General features: G+C 38.1%; 1 protein-coding gene across 6 annotated transcripts in view; it reads left to right on the top strand.

The window, feature by feature from the left end:
* LOC145258169 (double-stranded RNA-specific editase 1-like) overlaps positions 1-17,557 on the top strand; it is a 134,624-nt gene extending 117,067 nt beyond the window's left edge. For all 6 annotated transcript variants that reach the window (XM_080115981.1, XM_080115979.1, XM_080115980.1 and 3 more), the window contains 2 exons: positions 2,397-3,065; positions 16,796-17,557. In XM_080115981.1, coding sequence (XP_079972107.1) covers positions 2,397-3,065; positions 16,796-17,367 — 1,241 coding nt within the window. In that variant the 3' untranslated portion in view covers positions 17,368-17,557. The remainder of the gene's footprint in view (positions 1-2,396; positions 3,066-16,795) is intronic.
* The last annotated feature ends 4,551 nt before the right edge of the window (positions 17,558-22,108 follow it).

The raw sequence follows: 22,108 nt of genomic DNA, 5'->3' as shown, positions 1-22,108 counted from the left end.
CTCTCCCACATGGTCAGTCATCAGTATTTAAGGTCCTTGTTAGTCCCAAAATTACTGGAAAGTCATGCCTAATCTATATTTTTTTTAATTTTTAACTTGTTTTTAATGTTGTTCTGTGTCTGTCTATGTATATAGTTTTGAATTTTTGTCTGCTGTTGTTTCTCTCCCCTTCTCTTTTCATTTCCTTTTTTCTGCTCCTATCTCTGTTTCTCTCTTAAAGAGAGAAACAGAGATGCACGTGTTGTAATGATGTGAACTATGCAATTTGTAAGTAGTTAACTTTTCTGTGCTAATCTGTGTGGAATAGTGTACCCCCCCCCCCATATAACAAATCATTTGTGATAGTCATCTGAAATGAATCCATACTTATTGTGCTTCCATTTGAATCCCCTCCCACCAGAGAAAGTGTTGATATGCTATTAAATAGTGTCAGCCAGCTTTGGAGATAAAAACTTGTGTTAAGAAGATTCAAATTTGTGCATACTAAAGCAAATAAAATCTTGTCCAAACAAGTGTGATTGGTTCTCGTCACTAGCATTGCATTATATGTAACAATCAGATAAGATCTTGCAGCGTTTGATGCCAAGAACTGCATGAAGAAATTGGAAATTGTATGACCACATGATTCAGAGATGCAAAGAATGGGAGAGCACAACATTAATAGTAAAAGCTGCTTCTCAAAGAATTTCTAGGGATTGAAATTGTTTTAAAATCTAACATTTGGGAATTTTCCACTGCTAAAACATAATGAAATGTGATCTACAAGATAGAGCTTTCACCACTACACCTCATGTATTAAAACTTTGTGTTTTTGGATCTTCTTTGGCCTTTGAAAAACATGATATCAGATGTTAAAAGCAGGATTTGGTTTGGCATCACAGCTTTAACTGGCTGAATACTGAAAGATCCATTACAACCAATCCAGTGAGCTTTTTGTCTGAAGTCATTCAATATGACAACAGTAAAAATGCTATTGCTTTCTTGAAAGCATTTGCCTTATAAAACAGGTGTTGAGCATGGTTTTTACTCTCAAGCATGTTTATTGTGAAAGAGTATATTTTGAATTTGTTTTTTGTTTTTTCTTCAATCTTTTGCTCGTTTTTTTTCTTTTTCTTAAAGATTTTCTATCCCTCATATTCGAATACTGTAATTGTATTATTTTATGGGAGATGAAGGAAGTCAATATATACTCCATTTTTAAACATGAAAAAAAAAAAAAAAGCTCAAATCATAGCATTCAAATATTAACAAATGGTAATCATTTTTATTTCTATGAATTCAAATGATTTCTTTGATTTTTTTCTTTCACAAAAGACAACTCTATAACTTATTTTTTGCATACAAACATCAAGTGCTTGAACTTTGATATTTTACATGATAGTGACTAAAGATTGCACACTTTTTCATGATGGCAATTCTGTGTAAACACTACTGGTTTACTGCTCATTTGTTTGTTTTTCATTCCATGAAATATTTGTTTTACCCCAGCTTATCTCAGACTTTTTATTATGCATTTTCCATTTTTAGTGATGAGGAAAACAATTTAAACGAATTACCTAATATTGTTTTGACATAAGAACTTGAGGGCATTTGATTTTTGTCAAAAAATATAAAATAAAAAATATCAAGAATTCTTTGGATTTGGTCTAACTTAATGGCCATCATTATTAGTGATTCCTATCCTGAAGTTGTTAGACATTCATAATTCTTTTAAAAAATTTAATCTGTTAACCTTTTCAAAACTAGAGTGACTACCTCAGCAGACCAGAGACACACTTGCATAGAAAAATGTTAAATAAAGTGTTAATTTTACTTAATTTTTTTTTTTCTCTTTGAAATGACTACAGTTGCTCTGATCTGCTGAGGCAATCCAAGTGAGGGACATTTTAGTCTTGATAGTTTTGTCTCGCTTCCTGATTTATAAACACTTTACTCTGTTGTCTTTTTGATTTGCGGCATAGATATTTTATATTTCTCTACATGTTTTGCTTTATTTTCCTTTGTCTTCATTGCTGCTGTTTTCACAATGTTTTTGTTTTTACTTTAGGGCCATCTTCTTTACGTGCCATTTGTTATAACTTGTAACCTGCGAAATTTCAACTAAACTCTTAACTTATACTAAATCTCTTATGAGTTGAGTTGAACTTCTCCAAAGTTATTAAATATGACAAAAGGCACATAAAGAAGACTGGAGAACACAAAGGCCAAAACTTTGGGAAAAATCTAAAGTTTTTAATGTCAAGATTGTTGTAAACGCTTTAATTGTACAACTATTGTAAATGTTTTAATTAGTTGGCAATTTTTTTTTTTTTAATGTGCTTTTATTTATTTATTTTTTCTTGACGAAAAATCAAATAAACATGTATTTTAACTATTCTATATTTGTTGGTTTATAGGCCTTCAACCAGTTCCAAAAGATGGCGGAGAAGAAACTTCAAAAGTTTTAGCAGACATTATTGCCAAGGTTGTCCATGAAAAATTTTCTGAATTAACTGACAACTATACAAGCCAATACTCCAGAAGAAAAGTCCTTGCAGGCATTGTAATGACCACTGGTCCAGATGGCCAAGGGGCTCAAGTAATTGGCATTGGAACTGGGACAAAATGCATCAACGGAGAATACATGAACGACCGGGGCTTTGCCGTCAATGATTGCCACGCCGAGATCATAGCTCGGCGTTGTTTCCTACGCTTCATCTACGACCAGCTCGAGTTGCACTTGACTGATAGCGCTGAAGTAAAGGGACAGTCCATTTTTGAATTACGTGATGGCGGAGGCTACAAATTGAAAACAAATATCCATTTTCATCTTTACATCAGCACGGCTCCCTGTGGTGATGCTCGAATCTTCTCACCCCATGGGCAGGATGTTGAGACAGGTGATCGGCACCCAAATCGCAAGGCTCGTGGCCAATTGCGAACAAAGATCGAGTCAGGAGAAGGCACGATTCCGGTGCGATCATCAGGCTTCATTCAGACATGGGATGGTGTCTTGGAAGGAGAGCGTTTACTGACTATGTCTTGCAGCGATAAAATTGCAAGGTGGAACGTCCTAGGAATACAAGGTAAGTGTAAAATAAAAAAAAAACAAACTATTGTTTGGAAAATCCTCTGTCTCTTTCTATCTCGATATATTCTCTCGTGTCTTTCTATCTCGATATATTCTCTCGTGTCTTTCTATCTCGATATATTCTCTCGTGTCTTTCTATCTCGATATATTCTCTCGTGTCTTTCTATCTCGATATATTCTCTCGTGTCTTTCTATCTCGATATATTCTCTCGTGTCTTTCTATCTCGATATATTCTCTCGTGTCTTTCTATCTCGATATATTCTCTCGTGTCTTTCTATCTCGATATATTCTCTCGTGTCTTTCTATCTCGATATATTCTCTCGTGTCTTTCTATCTCGATATATTCTCTCGTGTCTTTCTATCTCGATATATTCTCTCGTGTCTTTCTATCTCGATATATTCTCTCGTGTCTTTCTATCTCGATATATTCTCTCGTGTCTTTCTATCTCGATATATTCTCTCGTGTCTTTCTATCTCGATATATTCTCTCGTGTCTTTCTATCTCGATATATTCTCTCGTGTCTTTCTATCTCGATATATTCTCTCGTGTCTTTCTATCTCGATATATTCTCTCGTGTCTTTCTATCTCGATATATTCTCTCGTGTCTTTCTATCTCGATATATTCTCTCGTGTCTTTCTATCTCGATATATTCTCTCGTGTCTTTCTATCTCGATATATTCTCTCGTGTCTTTCTATCTCGATATATTCTCTCGTGTCTTTCTATCTCGATATATTCTCTCGTGTCTTTCTATCTCGATATATTCTCTCGTGTCTTTCTATCTCGATATATTCTCTCGTGTCTTTCTATCTCGATATATTCTCTCGTGTCTTTCTATCTCGATATATTCTCTCGTGTCTTTCTATCTCGATATATTCTCTCGTGTCTTTCTATCTCGATATATTCTCTCGTGTCTTTCTATCTCGATATATTCTCTCGTGTCTTTCTATCTCGATATATTCTCTCGTGTCTGTCTATCTCGATATATTCTCTCGTGTCTGTCTATCTCGATATATTCTCTCGTGTCTGTCTATCTCGATATATTCTCTCGTGTCTGTCTATCTCGATATATTCTCTCGTGTCTGTCTATCTCGATATATTCTCTCGTGTCTGTCTATCTCGATATATTCTCTCGTGTCTGTCTATCTCGATATATTCTCTCGTGTCTGTCTATCTCGATATATTCTCTCGTGTCTGTCTATCTCGATATATTCTCTCGTGTCTGTCTATCTCGATATATTCTCTCGTGTCTGTCTATCTCGATATATTCTCTCGTGTCTGTCTATCTCGATATATTCTCTCGTGTCTGTCTATCTCGATATATTCTCTCGTGTCTGTCTATCTCGATATATTCTCTCGTGTCTGTCTATCTCGATATATTCTCTCGTGTCTGTCTATCTCGATATATTCTCTCGTGTCTGTCTATCTCGATATATTCTCTCGTGTCTGTCTATCTCGATATATTCTCTCGTGTCTGTCTATCTCGATATATTCTCTCGTGTCTGTCTATCTCGATATATTCTCTCGTGTCTGTCTATCTCGATATATTCTCTCGTGTCTGTCTATCTCGATATATTCTCTCGTGTCTGTCTATCTCGATATATTCTCTCGTGTCTGTCTATCTCGATATATTCTCTCGTGTCTGTCTATCTCGATATATTCTCTCGTGTCTGTCTATCTCGATATATTCTCTCGTGTCTGTCTATCTCGATATATTCTCTCGTGTCTGTCTATCTCGATATATTCTCTCGTGTCTGTCTATCTCGATATATTCTCTCGTGTCTGTCTATCTCGATATATTCTCTCGTGTCTGTCTATCTCGATATATTCTCTCGTGTCTGTCTATCTCGATATATTCTCTCGTGTCTGTCTATCTCGATATATTCTCTCGTGTCTGTCTATCTCGATATATTCTCTCGTGTCTGTCTATCTCGATATATTCTCTCGTGTCTGTCTATCTCGATATATTCTCTCGTGTCTGTCTATCTCGATATATTCTCTCGTGTCTGTCTATCTCGATATATTCTCTCGTGTCTGTCTATCTCGATATATTCTCTCGTGTCTGTCTATCTCGATATATTCTCTCGTGTCTGTCTATCTCGATATATTCTCTCGTGTCTGTCTATCTCGATATATTCTCTCGTGTCTGTCTATCTCGATATATTCTCTCGTGTCTGTCTATCTCGATATATTCTCTCGTGTCTGTCTATCTCGATATATTCTCTCGTGTCTGTCTATCTCGATATATTCTCTCGTGTCTGTCTATCTCGATATATTCTCTCGTGTCTGTCTATCTCGATATATTCTCTCGTGTCTGTCTATCTCGATATATTCTCTCGTGTCTGTCTATCTCGATATATTCTCTCGTGTCTGTCTATCTCGATATATTCTCTCGTGTCTGTCTATCTCGATATATTCTCTCGTGTCTGTCTATCTCGATATATTCTCTCGTGTCTGTCTATCTCGATATATTCTCTCGTGTCTGTCTATCTCGATATATTCTCTCGTGTCTGTCTATCTCGATATATTCTCTCGTGTCTGTCTATCTCGATATATTCTCTCGTGTCTGTCTATCTCGATATATTCTCTCGTGTCTGTCTATCTCGATATATTCTCTCGTGTCTGTCTATCTCGATATATTCTCTCGTGTCTGTCTATCTCGATATATTCTCTCGTGTCTGTCTATCTCGATATATTCTCTCGTGTCTGTCTATCTCGATATATTCTCTCGTGTCTGTCTATCTCGATATATTCTCTCGTGTCTGTCTATCTCGATATATTCTCTCGTGTCTGTCTATCTCGATATATTCTCTCGTGTCTGTCTATCTCGATATATTCTCTCGTGTCTGTCTATCTCGATATATTCTCTCGTGTCTGTCTATCTCGATATATTCTCTCGTGTCTGTCTATCTCGATATATTCTCTCGTGTCTGTCTATCTCGATATATTCTCTCGTGTCTGTCTATCTCGATATATTCTCTCGTGTCTGTCTATCTCGATATATTCTCTCGTGTCTGTCTATCTCGATATATTCTCTCGTGTCTGTCTATCTCGATATATTCTCTCGTGTCTGTCTATCTCGATATATTCTCTCGTGTCTGTCTATCTCGATATATTCTCTCGTGTCTGTCTATCTCGATATATTCTCTCGTGTCTGTCTATCTCGATATATTCTCTCGTGTCTGTCTATCTCGATATATTCTCTCGTGTCTGTCTATCTCGATATATTCTCTCGTGTCTGTCTATCTCGATATATTCTCTCGTGTCTGTCTATCTCGATATATTCTCTCGTGTCTGTCTATCTCGATATATTCTCTCGTGTCTGTCTATCTCGATATATTCTCTCGTGTCTGTCTATCTCGATATATTCTCTCGTGTCTGTCTATCTCGATATATTCTCTCGTGTCTGTCTATCTCGATATATTCTCTCGTGTCTGTCTATCTCGATATATTCTCTCGTGTCTGTCTATCTCGATATATTCTCTCGTGTCTGTCTATCTCGATATATTCTCTCGTGTCTGTCTATCTCGATATATTCTCTCGTGTCTGTCTATCTCGATATATTCTCTCGTGTCTGTCTATCTCGATATATTCTCTCGTGTCTGTCTATCTCGATATATTCTCTCGTGTCTGTCTATCTCGATATATTCTCTCGTGTCTGTCTATCTCGATATATTCTCTCGTGTCTGTCTATCTCGATATATTCTCTCGTGTCTGTCTATCTCGATATATTCTCTCGTGTCTGTCTATCTCGATATATTCTCTCGTGTCTGTCTATCTCGATATATTCTCTCGTGTCTGTCTATCTCGATATATTCTCTCGTGTCTGTCTATCTCGATATATTCTCTCGTGTCTGTCTATCTCGATATATTCTCTCGTGTCTGTCTATCTCGATATATTCTCTCGTGTCTGTCTATCTCGATATATTCTCTCGTGTCTGTCTATCTCGATATATTCTCTCGTGTCTGTCTATCTCGATATATTCTCTCGTGTCTGTCTATCTCGATATATTCTCTCGTGTCTGTCTATCTCGATATATTCTCTCGTGTCTGTCTATCTCGATATATTCTCTCGTGTCTGTCTATCTCGATATATTCTCTCGTGTCTGTCTATCTCGATATATTCTCTCGTGTCTGTCTATCTCGATATATTCTCTCGTGTCTGTCTATCTCGATATATTCTCTCGTGTCTGTCTATCTCGATATATTCTCTCGTGTCTGTCTATCTCGATATATTCTCTCGTGTCTGTCTATCTCGATATATTCTCTCGTGTCTGTCTATCTCGATATATTCTCTCGTGTCTGTCTATCTCGATATATTCTCTCGTGTCTGTCTATCTCGATATATTCTCTCGTGTCTGTCTATCTCGATATATTCTCTCGTGTCTGTCTATCTCGATATATTCTCTCGTGTCTGTCTATCTCGATATATTCTCTCGTGTCTGTCTATCTCGATATATTCTCTCGTGTCTGTCTATCTCGATATATTCTCTCGTGTCTGTCTATCTCGATATATTCTCTCGTGTCTGTCTATCTCGATATATTCTCTCGTGTCTGTCTATCTCGATATATTCTCTCGTGTCTGTCTATCTCGATATATTCTCTCGTGTCTGTCTATCTCGATATATTCTCTCGTGTCTGTCTATCTCGATATATTCTCTCGTGTCTGTCTATCTCGATATATTCTCTCGTGTCTGTCTATCTCGATATATTCTCTCGTGTCTGTCTATCTCGATATATTCTCTCGTGTCTGTCTATCTCGATATATTCTCTCGTGTCTGTCTATCTCGATATATTCTCTCGTGTCTGTCTATCTCGATATATTCTCTCGTGTCTGTCTATCTCGATATATTCTCTCGTGTCTGTCTATCTCGATATATTCTCTCGTGTCTGTCTATCTCGATATATTCTCTCGTGTCTGTCTATCTCGATATATTCTCTCGTGTCTGTCTATCTCGATATATTCTCTCGTGTCTGTCTATCTCGATATATTCTCTCGTGTCTGTCTATCTCGATATATTCTCTCGTGTCTGTCTATCTCGATATATTCTCTCGTGTCTGTCTATCTCGATATATTCTCTCGTGTCTGTCTATCTCGATATATTCTCTCGTGTCTGTCTATCTCGATATATTCTCTCGTGTCTGTCTATCTCGATATATTCTCTCGTGTCTGTCTATCTCGATATATTCTCTCGTGTCTGTCTATCTCGATATATTCTCTCGTGTCTGTCTATCTCGATATATTCTCTCGTGTCTGTCTATCTCGATATATTCTCTCGTGTCTGTCTATCTCGATATATTCTCTCGTGTCTGTCTATCTCGATATATTCTCTCGTGTCTGTCTATCTCGATATATTCTCTCGTGTCTGTCTATCTCGATATATTCTCTCGTGTCTGTCTATCTCGATATATTCTCTCGTGTCTGTCTATCTCGATATATTCTCTCGTGTCTGTCTATCTCGATATATTCTCTCGTGTCTGTCTATCTCGATATATTCTCTCGTGTCTGTCTATCTCGATATATTCTCTCGTGTCTGTCTATCTCGATATATTCTCTCGTGTCTGTCTATCTCGATATATTCTCTCGTGTCTGTCTATCTCGATATATTCTCTCGTGTCTGTCTATCTCGATATATTCTCTCGTGTCTGTCTATCTCGATATATTCTCTCGTGTCTGTCTATCTCGATATATTCTCTCGTGTCTGTCTATCTCGATATATTCTCTCGTGTCTGTCTATCTCGATATATTCTCTCGTGTCTGTCTATCTCGATATATTCTCTCGTGTCTGTCTATCTCGATATATTCTCTCGTGTCTGTCTATCTCGATATATTCTCTCGTGTCTGTCTATCTCGATATATTCTCTCGTGTCTGTCTATCTCGATATATTCTCTCGTGTCTGTCTATCTCGATATATTCTCTCGTGTCTGTCTATCTCGATATATTCTCTCGTGTCTGTCTATCTCGATATATTCTCTCGTGTCTGTCTATCTCGATATATTCTCTCGTGTCTGTCTATCTCGATATATTCTCTCGTGTCTGTCTATCTCGATATATTCTCTCGTGTCTGTCTATCTCGATATATTCTCTCGTGTCTGTCTATCTCGATATATTCTCTCGTGTCTGTCTATCTCGATATATTCTCTCGTGTCTGTCTATCTCGATATATTCTCTCGTGTCTGTCTATCTCGATATATTCTCTCGTGTCTGTCTATCTCGATATATTCTCTCGTGTCTGTCTATCTCGATATATTCTCTCGTGTCTGTCTATCTCGATATATTCTCTCGTGTCTGTCTATCTCGATATATTCTCTCGTGTCTGTCTATCTCGATATATTCTCTCGTGTCTGTCTATCTCGATATATTCTCTCGTGTCTGTCTATCTCGATATATTCTCTCGTGTCTGTCTATCTCGATATATTCTCTCGTGTCTGTCTATCTCGATATATTCTCTCGTGTCTGTCTATCTCGATATATTCTCTCGTGTCTGTCTATCTCGATATATTCTCTCGTGTCTGTCTATCTCGATATATTCTCTCGTGTCTGTCTATCTCGATATATTCTCTCGTGTCTGTCTATCTCGATATATTCTCTCGTGTCTGTCTATCTCGATATATTCTCTCGTGTCTGTCTATCTCGATATATTCTCTCGTGTCTGTCTATCTCGATATATTCTCTCGTGTCTGTCTATCTCGATATATTCTCTCGTGTCTGTCTATCTCGATATATTCTCTCGTGTCTGTCTATCTCGATATATTCTCTCGTGTCTGTCTATCTCGATATATTCTCTCGTGTCTGTCTATCTCGATATATTCTCTCGTGTCTGTCTATCTCGATATATTCTCTCGTGTCTGTCTATCTCGATATATTCTCTCGTGTCTGTCTATCTCGATATATTCTCTCGTGTCTGTCTATCTCGATATATTCTCTCGTGTCTGTCTATCTCGATATATTCTCTCGTGTCTGTCTATCTCGATATATTCTCTCGTGTCTGTCTATCTCGATATATTCTCTCGTGTCTGTCTATCTCGATATATTCTCTCGTGTCTGTCTATCTCGATATATTCTCTCGTGTCTGTCTATCTCGATATATTCTCTCGTGTCTGTCTATCTCGATATATTCTCTCGTGTCTGTCTATCTCGATATATTCTCTCGTGTCTGTCTATCTCGATATATTCTCTCGTGTCTGTCTATCTCGATATATTCTCTCGTGTCTGTCTATCTCGATATATTCTCTCGCTGTCTGTCTATCTCGATATATTCTCTCGCGTCTGTCTATCTCGATATATTCTCTCGCGTCTGTCTATCTCGATATATTCTCTCGCGTCTGTCTATCTCGATATATTCTCTCGCGTCTGTCTATCTCGATATATTCTCTCGCGTCTGTCTATCTCGATATATTCTCTCGCGTCTGTCTATCTCGATATATTCTCTCGCGTCTGTCTATCTCGATATATTCTCTCGCGTCTGTCTATCTCGATATATTCTCTCGCGTCTGTCTATCTCGATATATTCTCTCGCGTCTGTCTATCTCGATATATTCTCTCGCGTCTGTCTATCTCGATATATTCTCTCGCGTCTGTCTATCTCGATATATTCTCTCGCGTCTGTCTATCTCGATATATTCTCTCGCGTCTGTCTATCTCGATATATTCTCTCGCGTCTGTCTATCTCGATATATTCTCTCGCGTCTGTCTATCTCGATATATTCTCTCGCGTCTGTCTATCTCGATATATTCTCTCGCGTCTGTCTATCTCGATATATTCTCTCGCGTCTGTCTATCTCGATATATTCTCTCGCGTCTGTCTATCTCGATATATTCTCTCGCGTCTGTCTATCTCGATATATTCTCTCGCGTCTGTCTATCTCGATATATTCTCTCGCGTCTGTCTATCTCGATATATTCTCTCGCGTCTGTCTATCTCGATATATTCTCTCGCGTCTGTCTATCTCGATATATTCTCTCGCGTCTGTCTATCTCGATATATTCTCTCGCGTCTGTCTATCTCGATATATTCTCTCGCGTCTGTCTATCTCGATATATTCTCTCGCGTCTGTCTATCTCGATATATTCTCTCGCGTCTGTCTATCTCGATATATTCTCTCGCGTCTGTCTATCTCGATATATTCTCTCGCGTCTGTCTATCTCGATATATTCTCTCGCGTCTGTCTATCTCGATATATTCTCTCGCGTCTGTCTATCTCGATATATTCTCTCGCGTCTGTCTATCTCGATATATTCTCTCGCGTCTGTCTATCTCGATATATTCTCTCGCGTCTGTCTATCTCGATATATTCTCTCGCGTCTGTCTATCTCGATATATTCTCTCGCGTCTGTCTATCTCGATATATTCTCTCGCGTCTGTCTATCTCGATATATTCTCTCGCGTCTGTCTATCTCGATATATTCTCTCGCGTCTGTCTATCTCGATATATTCTCTCGCGTCTGTCTATCTCGATATATTCTCTCGCGTCTGTCTATCTCGATATATTCTCTCGCGTCTGTCTATCTCGATATATTCTCTCGCGTCTGTCTATCTCGATATATTCTCTCGCGTCTGTCTATCTCGATATATTCTCTCGCGTCTGTCTATCTCGATATATTCTCTCGCGTCTGTCTATCTCGATATATTCTCTCGCGTCTGTCTATCTCGATATATTCTCTCGCGTCTGTCTATCTCGATATATTCTCTCGCGTCTGTCTATCTCGATATATTCTCTCGCGTCTGTCTATCTCGATATATTCTCTCGCGTCTGTCTATCTCGATATATTCTCTCGCGTCTGTCTATCTCGATATATTCTCTCGCGTCTGTCTATCTCGATATATTCTCTCGCGTCTGTCTATCTCGATATATTCTCTCGCGTCTGTCTATCTCGATATATTCTCTCGCGTCTGTCTATCTCGATATATTCTCTCGCGTCTGTCTATCTCGATATATTCTCTCGCGTCTGTCTATCTCGATATATTCTCTCGCGTCTGTCTATCTCGATATATTCTCTCGCGTCTGTCTATCTCGATATATTCTCTCGCGTCTGTCTATCTCGATATATTCTCTCGCGTCTGTCTATCTCGATATATTCTCTCGCGTCTGTCTATCTCGATATATTCTCTCGCGTCTGTCTATCTCGATATATTCTCTCGCGTCTGTCTATCTCGATATATTCTCTCGCGTCTGTCTATCTCGATATATTCTCTCGCGTCTGTCTATCTCGATATATTCTCTCGCGTCTGTCTATCTCGATATATTCTCTCGCGTCTGTCTATCTCGATATATTCTCTCGCGTCTGTCTATCTCGATATATTCTCTCGCGTCTGTCTATCTCGATATATTCTCTCGCGTCTGTCTATCTCGATATATTCTCTCGCGTCTGTCTATCTCGATATATTCTCTCGCGTCTGTCTATCTCGATATATTCTCTCGCGTCTGTCTATCTCGATATATTCTCTCGCGTCTGTCTATCTCGATATATTCTCTCGCGTCTGTCTATCTCGATATATTCTCTCGCGTCTGTCTATCTCGATATATTCTCTCGCGTCTGTCTATCTCGATATATTCTCTCGCGTCTGTCTATCTCGATATATTCTCTCGCGTCTGTCTATCTCGATATATTCTCTCGCGTCTGTCTATCTCGATATATTCTCTCGCGTCTGTCTATCTCGATATATTCTCTCGCGTCTGTCTATCTCGATATATTCTCTCGCGTCTGTCTATCTCGATATATTCTCTCGCGTCTGTCTATCTCGATATATTCTCTCGCGTCTGTCTATCTCGATATATTCTCTCGCGTCTGTCTATCTCGATATATTCTCTCGCGTCTGTCTATCTCGATATATTCTCTCGCGTCTGTCTATCTCGATATATTCTCTCGCGTCTGTCTATCTCGATATATTCTCTCGCGTCTGTCTATCTCGATATATTCTCTCGCGTCTGTCTATCTCGATATATTCTCTCGCGTCTGTCTATCTCGATATATTCTCTCGCGTCTGTCTATCTCGATATATTCTCTCGCGTCTGTCTATCTCGATATATTCTCTCGCGTCTGTCTATCTCGATATATTCTCTCGCGTCTGTCTATCTCGATATATTCTCTCGCGTCTGTCTATCTCGATATATTCTCTCGCGTCTGTCTATCTCGATATATTCTCTCGCGTCTGTCTATCTCGATATATTCTCTCGCGTCTGTCTATCTCGATATATTCTCTCGCGTCTGTCTATCTCGATATATTCTCTCGCGTCTGTCTATCTCGATATATTCTCTCGCGTCTGTCTATCTCGATATATTCTCTCGCGTCTGTCTATCTCGATATATTCTCTCGCGTCTGTCTATCTCGATATATTCTCTCGCGTCTGTCTATCTCGATATATTCTCTCGCGTCTGTCTATCTCGATATATTCTCTCGCGTCTGTCTATCTCGATATATTCTCTCGCGTCTGTCTATCTCGATATATTCTCTCGCGTCTGTCTATCTCGATATATTCTCTCGCGTCTGTCTATCTCGATATATTCTCTCGCGTCTGTCTATCTCGATATATTCTCTCGCGTCTGTCTATCTCGATATATTCTCTCGCGTCTGTCTATCTCGATATATTCTCTCGCGTCTGTCTATCTCGATATATTCTCTCGCGTCTGTCTATCTCGATATATTCTCTCGCGTCTGTCTATCTCGATATATTCTCTCGCGTCTGTCTATCTCGATATATTCTCTCGCGTCTGTCTATCTCGATATATTCTCTCGCGTCTGTCTATCTCGATATATTCTCTCGCGTCTGTCTATCTCGATATATTCTCTCGCGTCTGTCTATCTCGATATATTCTCTCGCGTCTGTCTATCTCGATATATTCTCTCGCGTCTGTCTATCTCGATATATTCTCTCGCGTCTGTCTATCTCGATATATTCTCTCGCGTCTGTCTATCTCGATATATTCTCTCGCGTCTGTCTATCTCGATATATTCTCTCGCGTCTGTCTATCTCGATATATTCTCTCGCGTCTGTCTATCTCGATATATTCTCTCGCGTCTGTCTATCTCGATATATTCTCTCGCGTCTGTCTATCTCGATATATTCTCTCGCGTCTGTCTATCTCGATATATTCTCTCGCGTCTGTCTATCTCGATATATTCTCTCGCGTCTGTCTATCTCGATATATTCTCTCGCGTCTGTCTATCTCGATATATTCTCTCGCGTCTGTCTATCTCGATATATTCTCTCGCGTCTGTCTATCTCGATATATTCTCTCGCGTCTGTCTATCTCGATATATTCTCTCGCGTCTGTCTATCTCGATATATTCTCTCGCGTCTGTCTATCTCGATATATTCTCTCGCGTCTGTCTATCTCGATATATTCTCTCGCGTCTGTCTATCTCGATATATTCTCTCGCGTCTGTCTATCTCGATATATTCTCTCGCGTCTGTCTATCTCGATATATTCTCTCGCGTCTGTCTATCTCGATATATTCTCTCGCGTCTGTCTATCTCGATATATTCTCTCGCGTCTGTCTATCTCGATATATTCTCTCGCGTCTGTCTATCTCGATATATTCTCTCGCGTCTGTCTATCTCGATATATTCTCTCGCGTCTGTCTATCTCGATATATTCTCTCGCGTCTGTCTATCTCGATATATTCTCTCGCGTCTGTCTATCTCGATATATTCTCTCGCGTCTGTCTATCTCGATATATTCTCTCGCGTCTGTCTATCTCGATATATTCTCTCGCGTCTGTCTATCTCGATATATTCTCTCGCGTCTGTCTATCTCGATATATTCTCTCGCGTCTGTCTATCTCGATATATTCTCTCGCGTCTGTCTATCTCGATATATTCTCTCGCGTCTGTCTATCTCGATATATTCTCTCGCGTCTGTCTATCTCGATATATTCTCTCGCGTCTGTCTATCTCGATATATTCTCTCGCGTCTGTCTATCTCGATATATTCTCTCGCGTCTGTCTATCTCGATATATTCTCTCTCTCTCTCTCTCTCTCTCTCTCTCTCTCTCTCTCTCTCTCTCTCTCTCTCTCTGTCTATCTCTCTCTCTCTCTCTCTCTCTCTCTCTGTATTGATCGCCATGGTGTCTGTCTATCTCTCTCTCTCTCTCTCTCTCTCTCTCTCTGTATTGATCGCCATGGTGTCTGTCTATCTCTCTCTCTCTCTCTCTCTCTCTCTCTCTGTATTGATCGCCATGGTGTCTGTCTATCTCTCTCTCTCTCTCTCTCTCTCTCTCTCTCTGTATTGATCGCCATGGTGTCTGTCTATCTCTCTCTCTCTCTCTCTCTCTCTCTCTCTCTGTATTGATCGCCATGGTGTCTGTCTATATCTCTCTCTCTCTCTCTCTCTCTCTCTCTCTCTCTGTATTGATCGCCATGGTGTCTGTCTATCTCTCTCTCTCTCTCTCTCTCTCTCTCTCTCTGTATTGATCGCCATGGTGTCTGTCTATCTCTCTCTCTCTCTCTCTCTCTCTCTCTCTCTGTATTGATCGCCATGGTGTCTGTCTATCTCTCTCTCTCTCTCTCTCTCTCTCTCTCTCTCTGTATTGATCGCCATGGTGTCTGTCTATCTCTCTCTCTCTCTCTCTCTCTCTCTCTCTGTATTGATCGCCATGGTGTCTGTCTATCTCTCTCTCTCTCTCTCTCTCTCTCTCTCTGTATTGATCGCCATGGTGTCTGTCTATCTCTCTCTCTCTCTCTCTCTCTCTCTCTCTGTATTGATCGCCATGGTGTCTGTCTATCTCTCTCTCTCTCTCTCTCTCTCTCTCTCTGTATTGATCGCCATGGTGTCTGTCTATCTCTCTCTCTCTCTCTCTCTCTCTCTCTCTGTATTGATCGCCATGGTGTCTGTCTATCTCTCTCTCTCTCTCTCTCTCTCTCTCTCTGTATTGATCGCCATGGTGTCTGTCTATCTCTCTCTCTCTCTCTCTCTCTCTCTCTCTGTATTGATCGCCATGGTGTCTGTCTATCTCTCTCTCTCTCTCTCTCTCTCTCTCTCTGTATTGATCGCCATGGTGTCTGTCTATCTCTCTCTCTCTCTCTCTCTCTCTCTCTCTGTATTGATCGCCATGGTGTCTGTCTATCTCTCTCTCTCTCTCTCTCTCTCTCTCTCTGTATTGATCGCCATGGTGTCTGTCTATCTCTCTCTCTCTCTCTCTCTCTCTCTCTCTGTATTGATCGCCATGGTGTCTGTCTATCTCTCTCTCTCTCTCTCTCTCTCTCTCTCTGTATTGATCGCCATGGTGTCTGTCTATCTCTCTCTCTCTCTCTCTCTCTCTCTCTCTGTATTGATCGCCATGGTGTCTGTCTATCTCTCTCTCTCTCTCTCTCTCTCTCTCTCTGTATTGATCGCCATGGTGTCTGTCTATCTCTCTCTCTCTCTCTCTCTCTCTCTCTCTGTATTGATCGCCATGGTGTCTGTCTATCTCTCTCTCTCTCTCTCTCTCTCTCTCTCTGTATTGATCGCCATGGTGTCTGTCTATCTCTCTCTCTCTCTCTCTCTCTCTCTCTCTGTATTGATCGCCATGGTGTCTGTCTATCTCTCTCTCTCTCTCTCTCTCTCTCTGTATTGATCGCCATGGTGTCTGTCTATCTCTCTCTCTCTCTCTCTCTCTCTCTGTATTGATCGCCATGGTGTCTCTCTCCTCCTCATTCCTTAAGCAACATTGCTATATTTTGTTTTTCTATTGTGACCTTCTGATCCTTAATCAAATATTTTTGTTTCATCTTCTTCAGGAGCCTTGTTATGTCATTTTATGCATCCAATCTACCTGGAAAGTATAATTCTTGGCAGTTTATATCACAGTGACCATTTATCCCGTGCTGTCTACTGCCGTATTGCCAGCATAGAGAATCTGCCAGAGCTCTTCCGACTGAATCGGCCATTTTTGAGTGGAATTAGTAGTCCTGAAAGTCGTCAGCCTGGTAAAGCTCCAAATTTTGGCATCAATTGGTGCCTGAACGACGAAACCTTTGAAGTCATCAATGCCATGACGGGCCGTGTGGAAGGTGGCAGCATGTCCAGAATTTGTAAGCAGGCCTTATTTGACTCCTTCATGAACTTACATGGCAGACTCTCTTCGTTGACTGGACAGTCTGTGACCACTCGGCCATCCCTTTATTCCGAGGCCAAGGCTACTGTCATGGAGTACCAACTGGCCAAGCAGTGTATTTACCAAGCATTCCAGAAGGGTGGTCTAGGCAATTGGGTTCAAAAGCCTATTGAGCAAGATCAATTTGAAATGTCACATGATCCTCCTGCTATCCAGCTGAAGAATGCAGATGATGCTACTGCAATCGATGCATGAAAATTCAAAGAAAATCCCCTTTTTCTCTCTCTCTCTTCTTCCTTCCTTTTTCATTTATGAACATTTTTGATTTCTCAATATTACTACTACTATTCCTCCACCACCGACCACTTCAATTAATATTCAAAGAATAATTGGAATTAAAAAACAAAGTGAATAAAAAAGAGAATATTTCCAATGTTGGATAAAATTATTATTTTTCATTTTTTTTAAATTTTTTTTTCTTTCTCTGTATTTAAAAAAAAAAATGGTGGGGAGACTGCGATAGTGACCCCCCCCCCTTACCACCAAAAATTCCCCCCCCCACACACACACTTTTTTTTTTCATTATGCAAGACTACAATTTTACAAGTCCCTTCCCCACCTTAAAAACAAAAAAAATGCAAGAATAGGAAGAAACGAAAAATCCAACCAACCCATTTTTTTCTCTCTAACATTTTATTTTATTTGTATAAAATTGGGGAGGGGGACTCTTAATTTACACATTCTTAAGAGCAAGATTTGAAAGAAAGAACCCTAACTCTCACCACAGTGTATCCCCATTCCTCGTCTCCTCCTCCTTTCCCCTTGGCAATTCTCTTTCTACAAAAATGATTTAAGATCACTGGTTCATGTCTAAACATTCATAATTGAACTGATCTTGTGTAAAAATATTAAATGGCATCATGCTACTTAATGTAAAAGCTAAATGAAATAATCTTTATTATAATCAGTGTAGTTTTTCATCAATTTAATTTTCCAAGATGGAGTCAGGGAAGATTACAAGCGTTTTTTCCCTTTAAACAAATGTGTACAAACTTTAGTAATGGAAATTAATAACGAATCTGTTTTAGTGAATAGTCTCCCCAGAAGATTCCCCCCCCCCTTTCAAAAGTGTAACATTTCAAAGAGTTTATGAGCGTAAATTGAGAAATGGTCTCAACAGAAAGATGGATGCCAGGTGTAAGATTTTTTTTTTTTAGCTTCTAAATCACCTGTGACCCGTTTGTAGTGTTTGTTATATAATTAAATATCTGGTGGAAACCTTTTTGAATTTCCAAAATATTTATGAAAATATTTTGGAAATTCAAAAAAAGTCTTCCTAAGTATTTAATAATAGATATAAAGAATGTTTCCATAAGAATAGGAAACTATAAATACATTTTTATTTATGATCTTTTTGGTACGTTTATCTTGGTTTTACAGATTCTTGGATATGTTTTCTTCCTGTTGGCTCAGCTTGGCTGTGTTAAAACACTGCTTTGCATTATGATGTCAGAATGTTCCTCTCTCCTCATCTATCACCATGTCATAATATACCCCCTTTCCCCACTCTCTCTTCGAATTCTTTTTTATTAACTTTTTGTTATTTGCCCTTCCCCCACGCCGTCTGTATGGTGAAAACCAAGGTAGCATCATCATTAGTACATAGGTTTTCTTAACGTTTTGTTCAACACTTGACAACAAAAATTGTGGAGAGGGGGGGAAGAAAAAAGAAAAAAAAAAAAGCAACTAAAATTTAATTGATTTAATAACAGCCAGATGAGTTGTAAAATATATAACTCTGGAGCGGGGGGGGGGGGGAAGTAAGGTTGATATTTCTTTACTTTCCCCACCTCACCCTATTTTTTTCTTTATTAGCATTTTTTTTTCTTTTAATACTTCTGAACATTACCTCTTTCTGTAATTACTAACTCTTTAACCTCATCCCATTTTCTTCCTCATCCCCTCTCTTTCTCTTGTCAGGTAAGTGTGACTGTTACAGCATTGGCCATGTTTTTCGTGTTAGCTGTCACTGTACACGAGAATGCCGACCTACTTATGATTGACAATGCCTCAATTTGGTACCAGTGTATATTATTTTGTTTTTAAAAAAAAATGTACCAGTGTATATTATTTTGTTTTTTAAAAAAAAAAATGTACCAGTGTATATTATTTTGTTTTTTTAAAAAAAAAATGTACCAGTGTATATTATTTTGTTTTTAAAAAAAAATGTACCAGTGTATATTATTTTGTTTAAAAAAAAAAAAAAAATGTACCAGTGTATATTATTTTGTTTTTTAAAAAAATGTACCAGTATATATTGTTTTTTAAAAAAGCTCTTAATGCTTTTAATGCCAAATTGTTATGTTGGTAGCTTTTTTCTTTTTTATTTATCATGACCTTTTTATTCAATTTCTCTTTTTCTACAAGTATTAGGATGGTGTCTACGTTTGTGCACAACAATGTTGTCTGTGGTTTTAATTAGATAGACAAAATTGCAGGATATAGGGGTCTTTCTCATTTTCTTTGGATTCTCCTCTTTTTCCTTTAATTTGATATTACCAAAAAGTGGTTGTTGGTTTGGAAGAGGGCAAAAGAAAGAAAAAAAAAGTCAAAATATTTGACTGAAAAGAAAAACTTTAATAAAGGCAAACTTTTCCTTAATTTTCAACTTGCATTTGAGAAATTTTTAATTTTTTATGATTGAGATAAGGTTTAATGAAAACGGTTCTGAGCCCCCCCCTCCCAATCTAATTCCCCCAAGACCCCTCCATTCACAAAAAAAAAAAAAAACGTTTATGTTTTATATATATATATATATATATATATATATATATATATATATATATATATATATATATATATATATAAAGAGCATACCAGTAAAAGTAAGTTTCACATATTGGAATATAAAAAGTTACTTTGTTTGGATCTCTCTATTTTTCTTTTTGTTTAAAATTCTTAATTTCTGATGGCATTTCTTTTTTCCACAATGCTAAATTCATAGCCAGATTTTCTTTCTTCACCTAGCTCTCTCATTGAGGCAACAGTATTTAAACTACCGGGAATCCTGTCTCTAACCAGGCTTTTACTTTTTTGTTTCAACCTTTTTCTTCTGGGTTTACCCTGTTAAAGCAGGTTACACAGGATTTCTCTTCTAGATTTATTTGATTGCTATGATAAGTCGCACCATCTGTCCTGACAATTTTCTTCTGAAAAACTTGTAGAATCATTGAACTTTATAAATTAGGAAAATGTGAGACTGACTTGGTATAAAATATGGAGGACCATGGTTTTTTGCTGCTTTTTCCACTTTCTCTTCATTATCCTCTCCCCTCCGCCTCCCTTCAAAACAAGATGGTTTCCTAATTTTCTGAAGAAAATAAATCATTTTTATGTAAAAACAAAACAAAAACATCATGGCAGGCTGTTTGTTTGAAGTTAAGAAATTCTCTTCGGAAAAATACATCACAATAAGGTTTTTATCCCTCCCCCTCTTTTTTTTTTTTTTTTCTGTTCTGTTTCGAATTTTCCAACGGAAAGATTGTCTTCATTTTTCTTTCTCTTCACCTGTTGCTTATTCACTTTTGAATTCATTCAAAATCATTGCTATTTTAAGAAGAAACTGGAAAGCATTAGGTTCATCTACTTTTCCCTCTTCTTTCTTGCATGATGATAACCTCTCTCTCTGCCTTTCAATACACACCCTCTTTTTTTTTTTTTTTCTTAAATGTATTTTTTTTTTTTTTTTTTTAAGGCTATAATTTATACTAACCAGAAACTGTGGCAACAACAAAACTTCAAGCATGTGAAGTCATACAATTTAAACGATTAGAAAATTCCTTCACCCCTCAAATTCTAAAAAATAAAATAAAATAATCTTGGGGAATTTAAGTTTTAAAAATTCACTTTCTCTTCAATAAATTGGTATATACTTGACCTGACAGTGTTCAACATTAAATTTGTTACTCATTGACAAACGTTTGGTTGATGCTGACAATAATACCGACATTTAAACATGTTTTCTGTTAGCATTATTACTCTCTAACAAATGATTTATGTATTTCCCTAAAAGTGTTAACCAACTTAAAAATTTTAACTCCTCTCTTCCTTTCCTCTGCAAAACAACACTTGTTCAAAAATTATATTTTCTTGTCTTTTCCTTTGTTTATCAAAATTAAATCATGTTGACACAAGTTCTCCAACTTCAGCGACATTGATTCTGCTTAGATGGGTCACCAGTTGGGAATTTCTAGGTGTTATAAGCAAACACACTCCACCCATAGGTATAAATGGGTAAACAGCCTTGCTGAGGTATATAACTGGTGACAGACTAGTTTCTTGTCACGGGGATGGTTCAGGCCGTCCAATCTGCTTAACGCTATGAATTTGGGGTTTTCCGTTAGCCATATGAGGCTTTAAGCTTAGAAAGGAACTTTTTTTTTTTTTTTTTAAATTCTTAGACACCCGACCGTCATTCATTTGATTTGTTTTTATTTTTTAAATTCATGTTTACATTATCCATTATTCTTCAGCATCCTTTTTTTTTTTATATCAAATAAATCTGAATTTTTAAATTTTTTTTTTACCCCCTCCATTATACAAAATTCTCATTGATTAAAAACTTTGCATGGAAAATTTACATCATTTATTTCTTCATCATTTTTTTTTTTTTTTTTTTTTTTTTTAACATTTGTCTTGATAAAGAAACAAAAAAAAAATCGTAATTCCCCCCCCCCCCTCCTCTTTATCTTCATTAATCGGACCCCCAAAATGCTCTTCCTCACCTCTGCTTCTAACTTAAGTCTTTTAAGCACTATTGGTTGGTTGGTAGTGGTGCTGGTGGACCCCCCCCCCTCCCCCATTTTTGTCTTCTGAAGAAAAAAACAAGTTGTCATCTTTCAGAAGATTACCATAGTCATAACTGTCATTGGTCTTGTGTTAATTAAATAAAAAAGCTTTCAAATGTGAAAAAGTTTTTTTTTTTTATTTATTCTAT

This window comes from Euprymna scolopes, chromosome 33, assembly GCF_053919585.1.
Source record: "Euprymna scolopes isolate OS-2025 chromosome 33, ASM5391958v1, whole genome shotgun sequence".
NCBI lineage: Eukaryota > Metazoa > Mollusca > Cephalopoda > Sepiida > Sepiolidae > Euprymna > Euprymna scolopes.
This window is presented reverse-complemented; position numbering and strand designations above follow the sequence as displayed.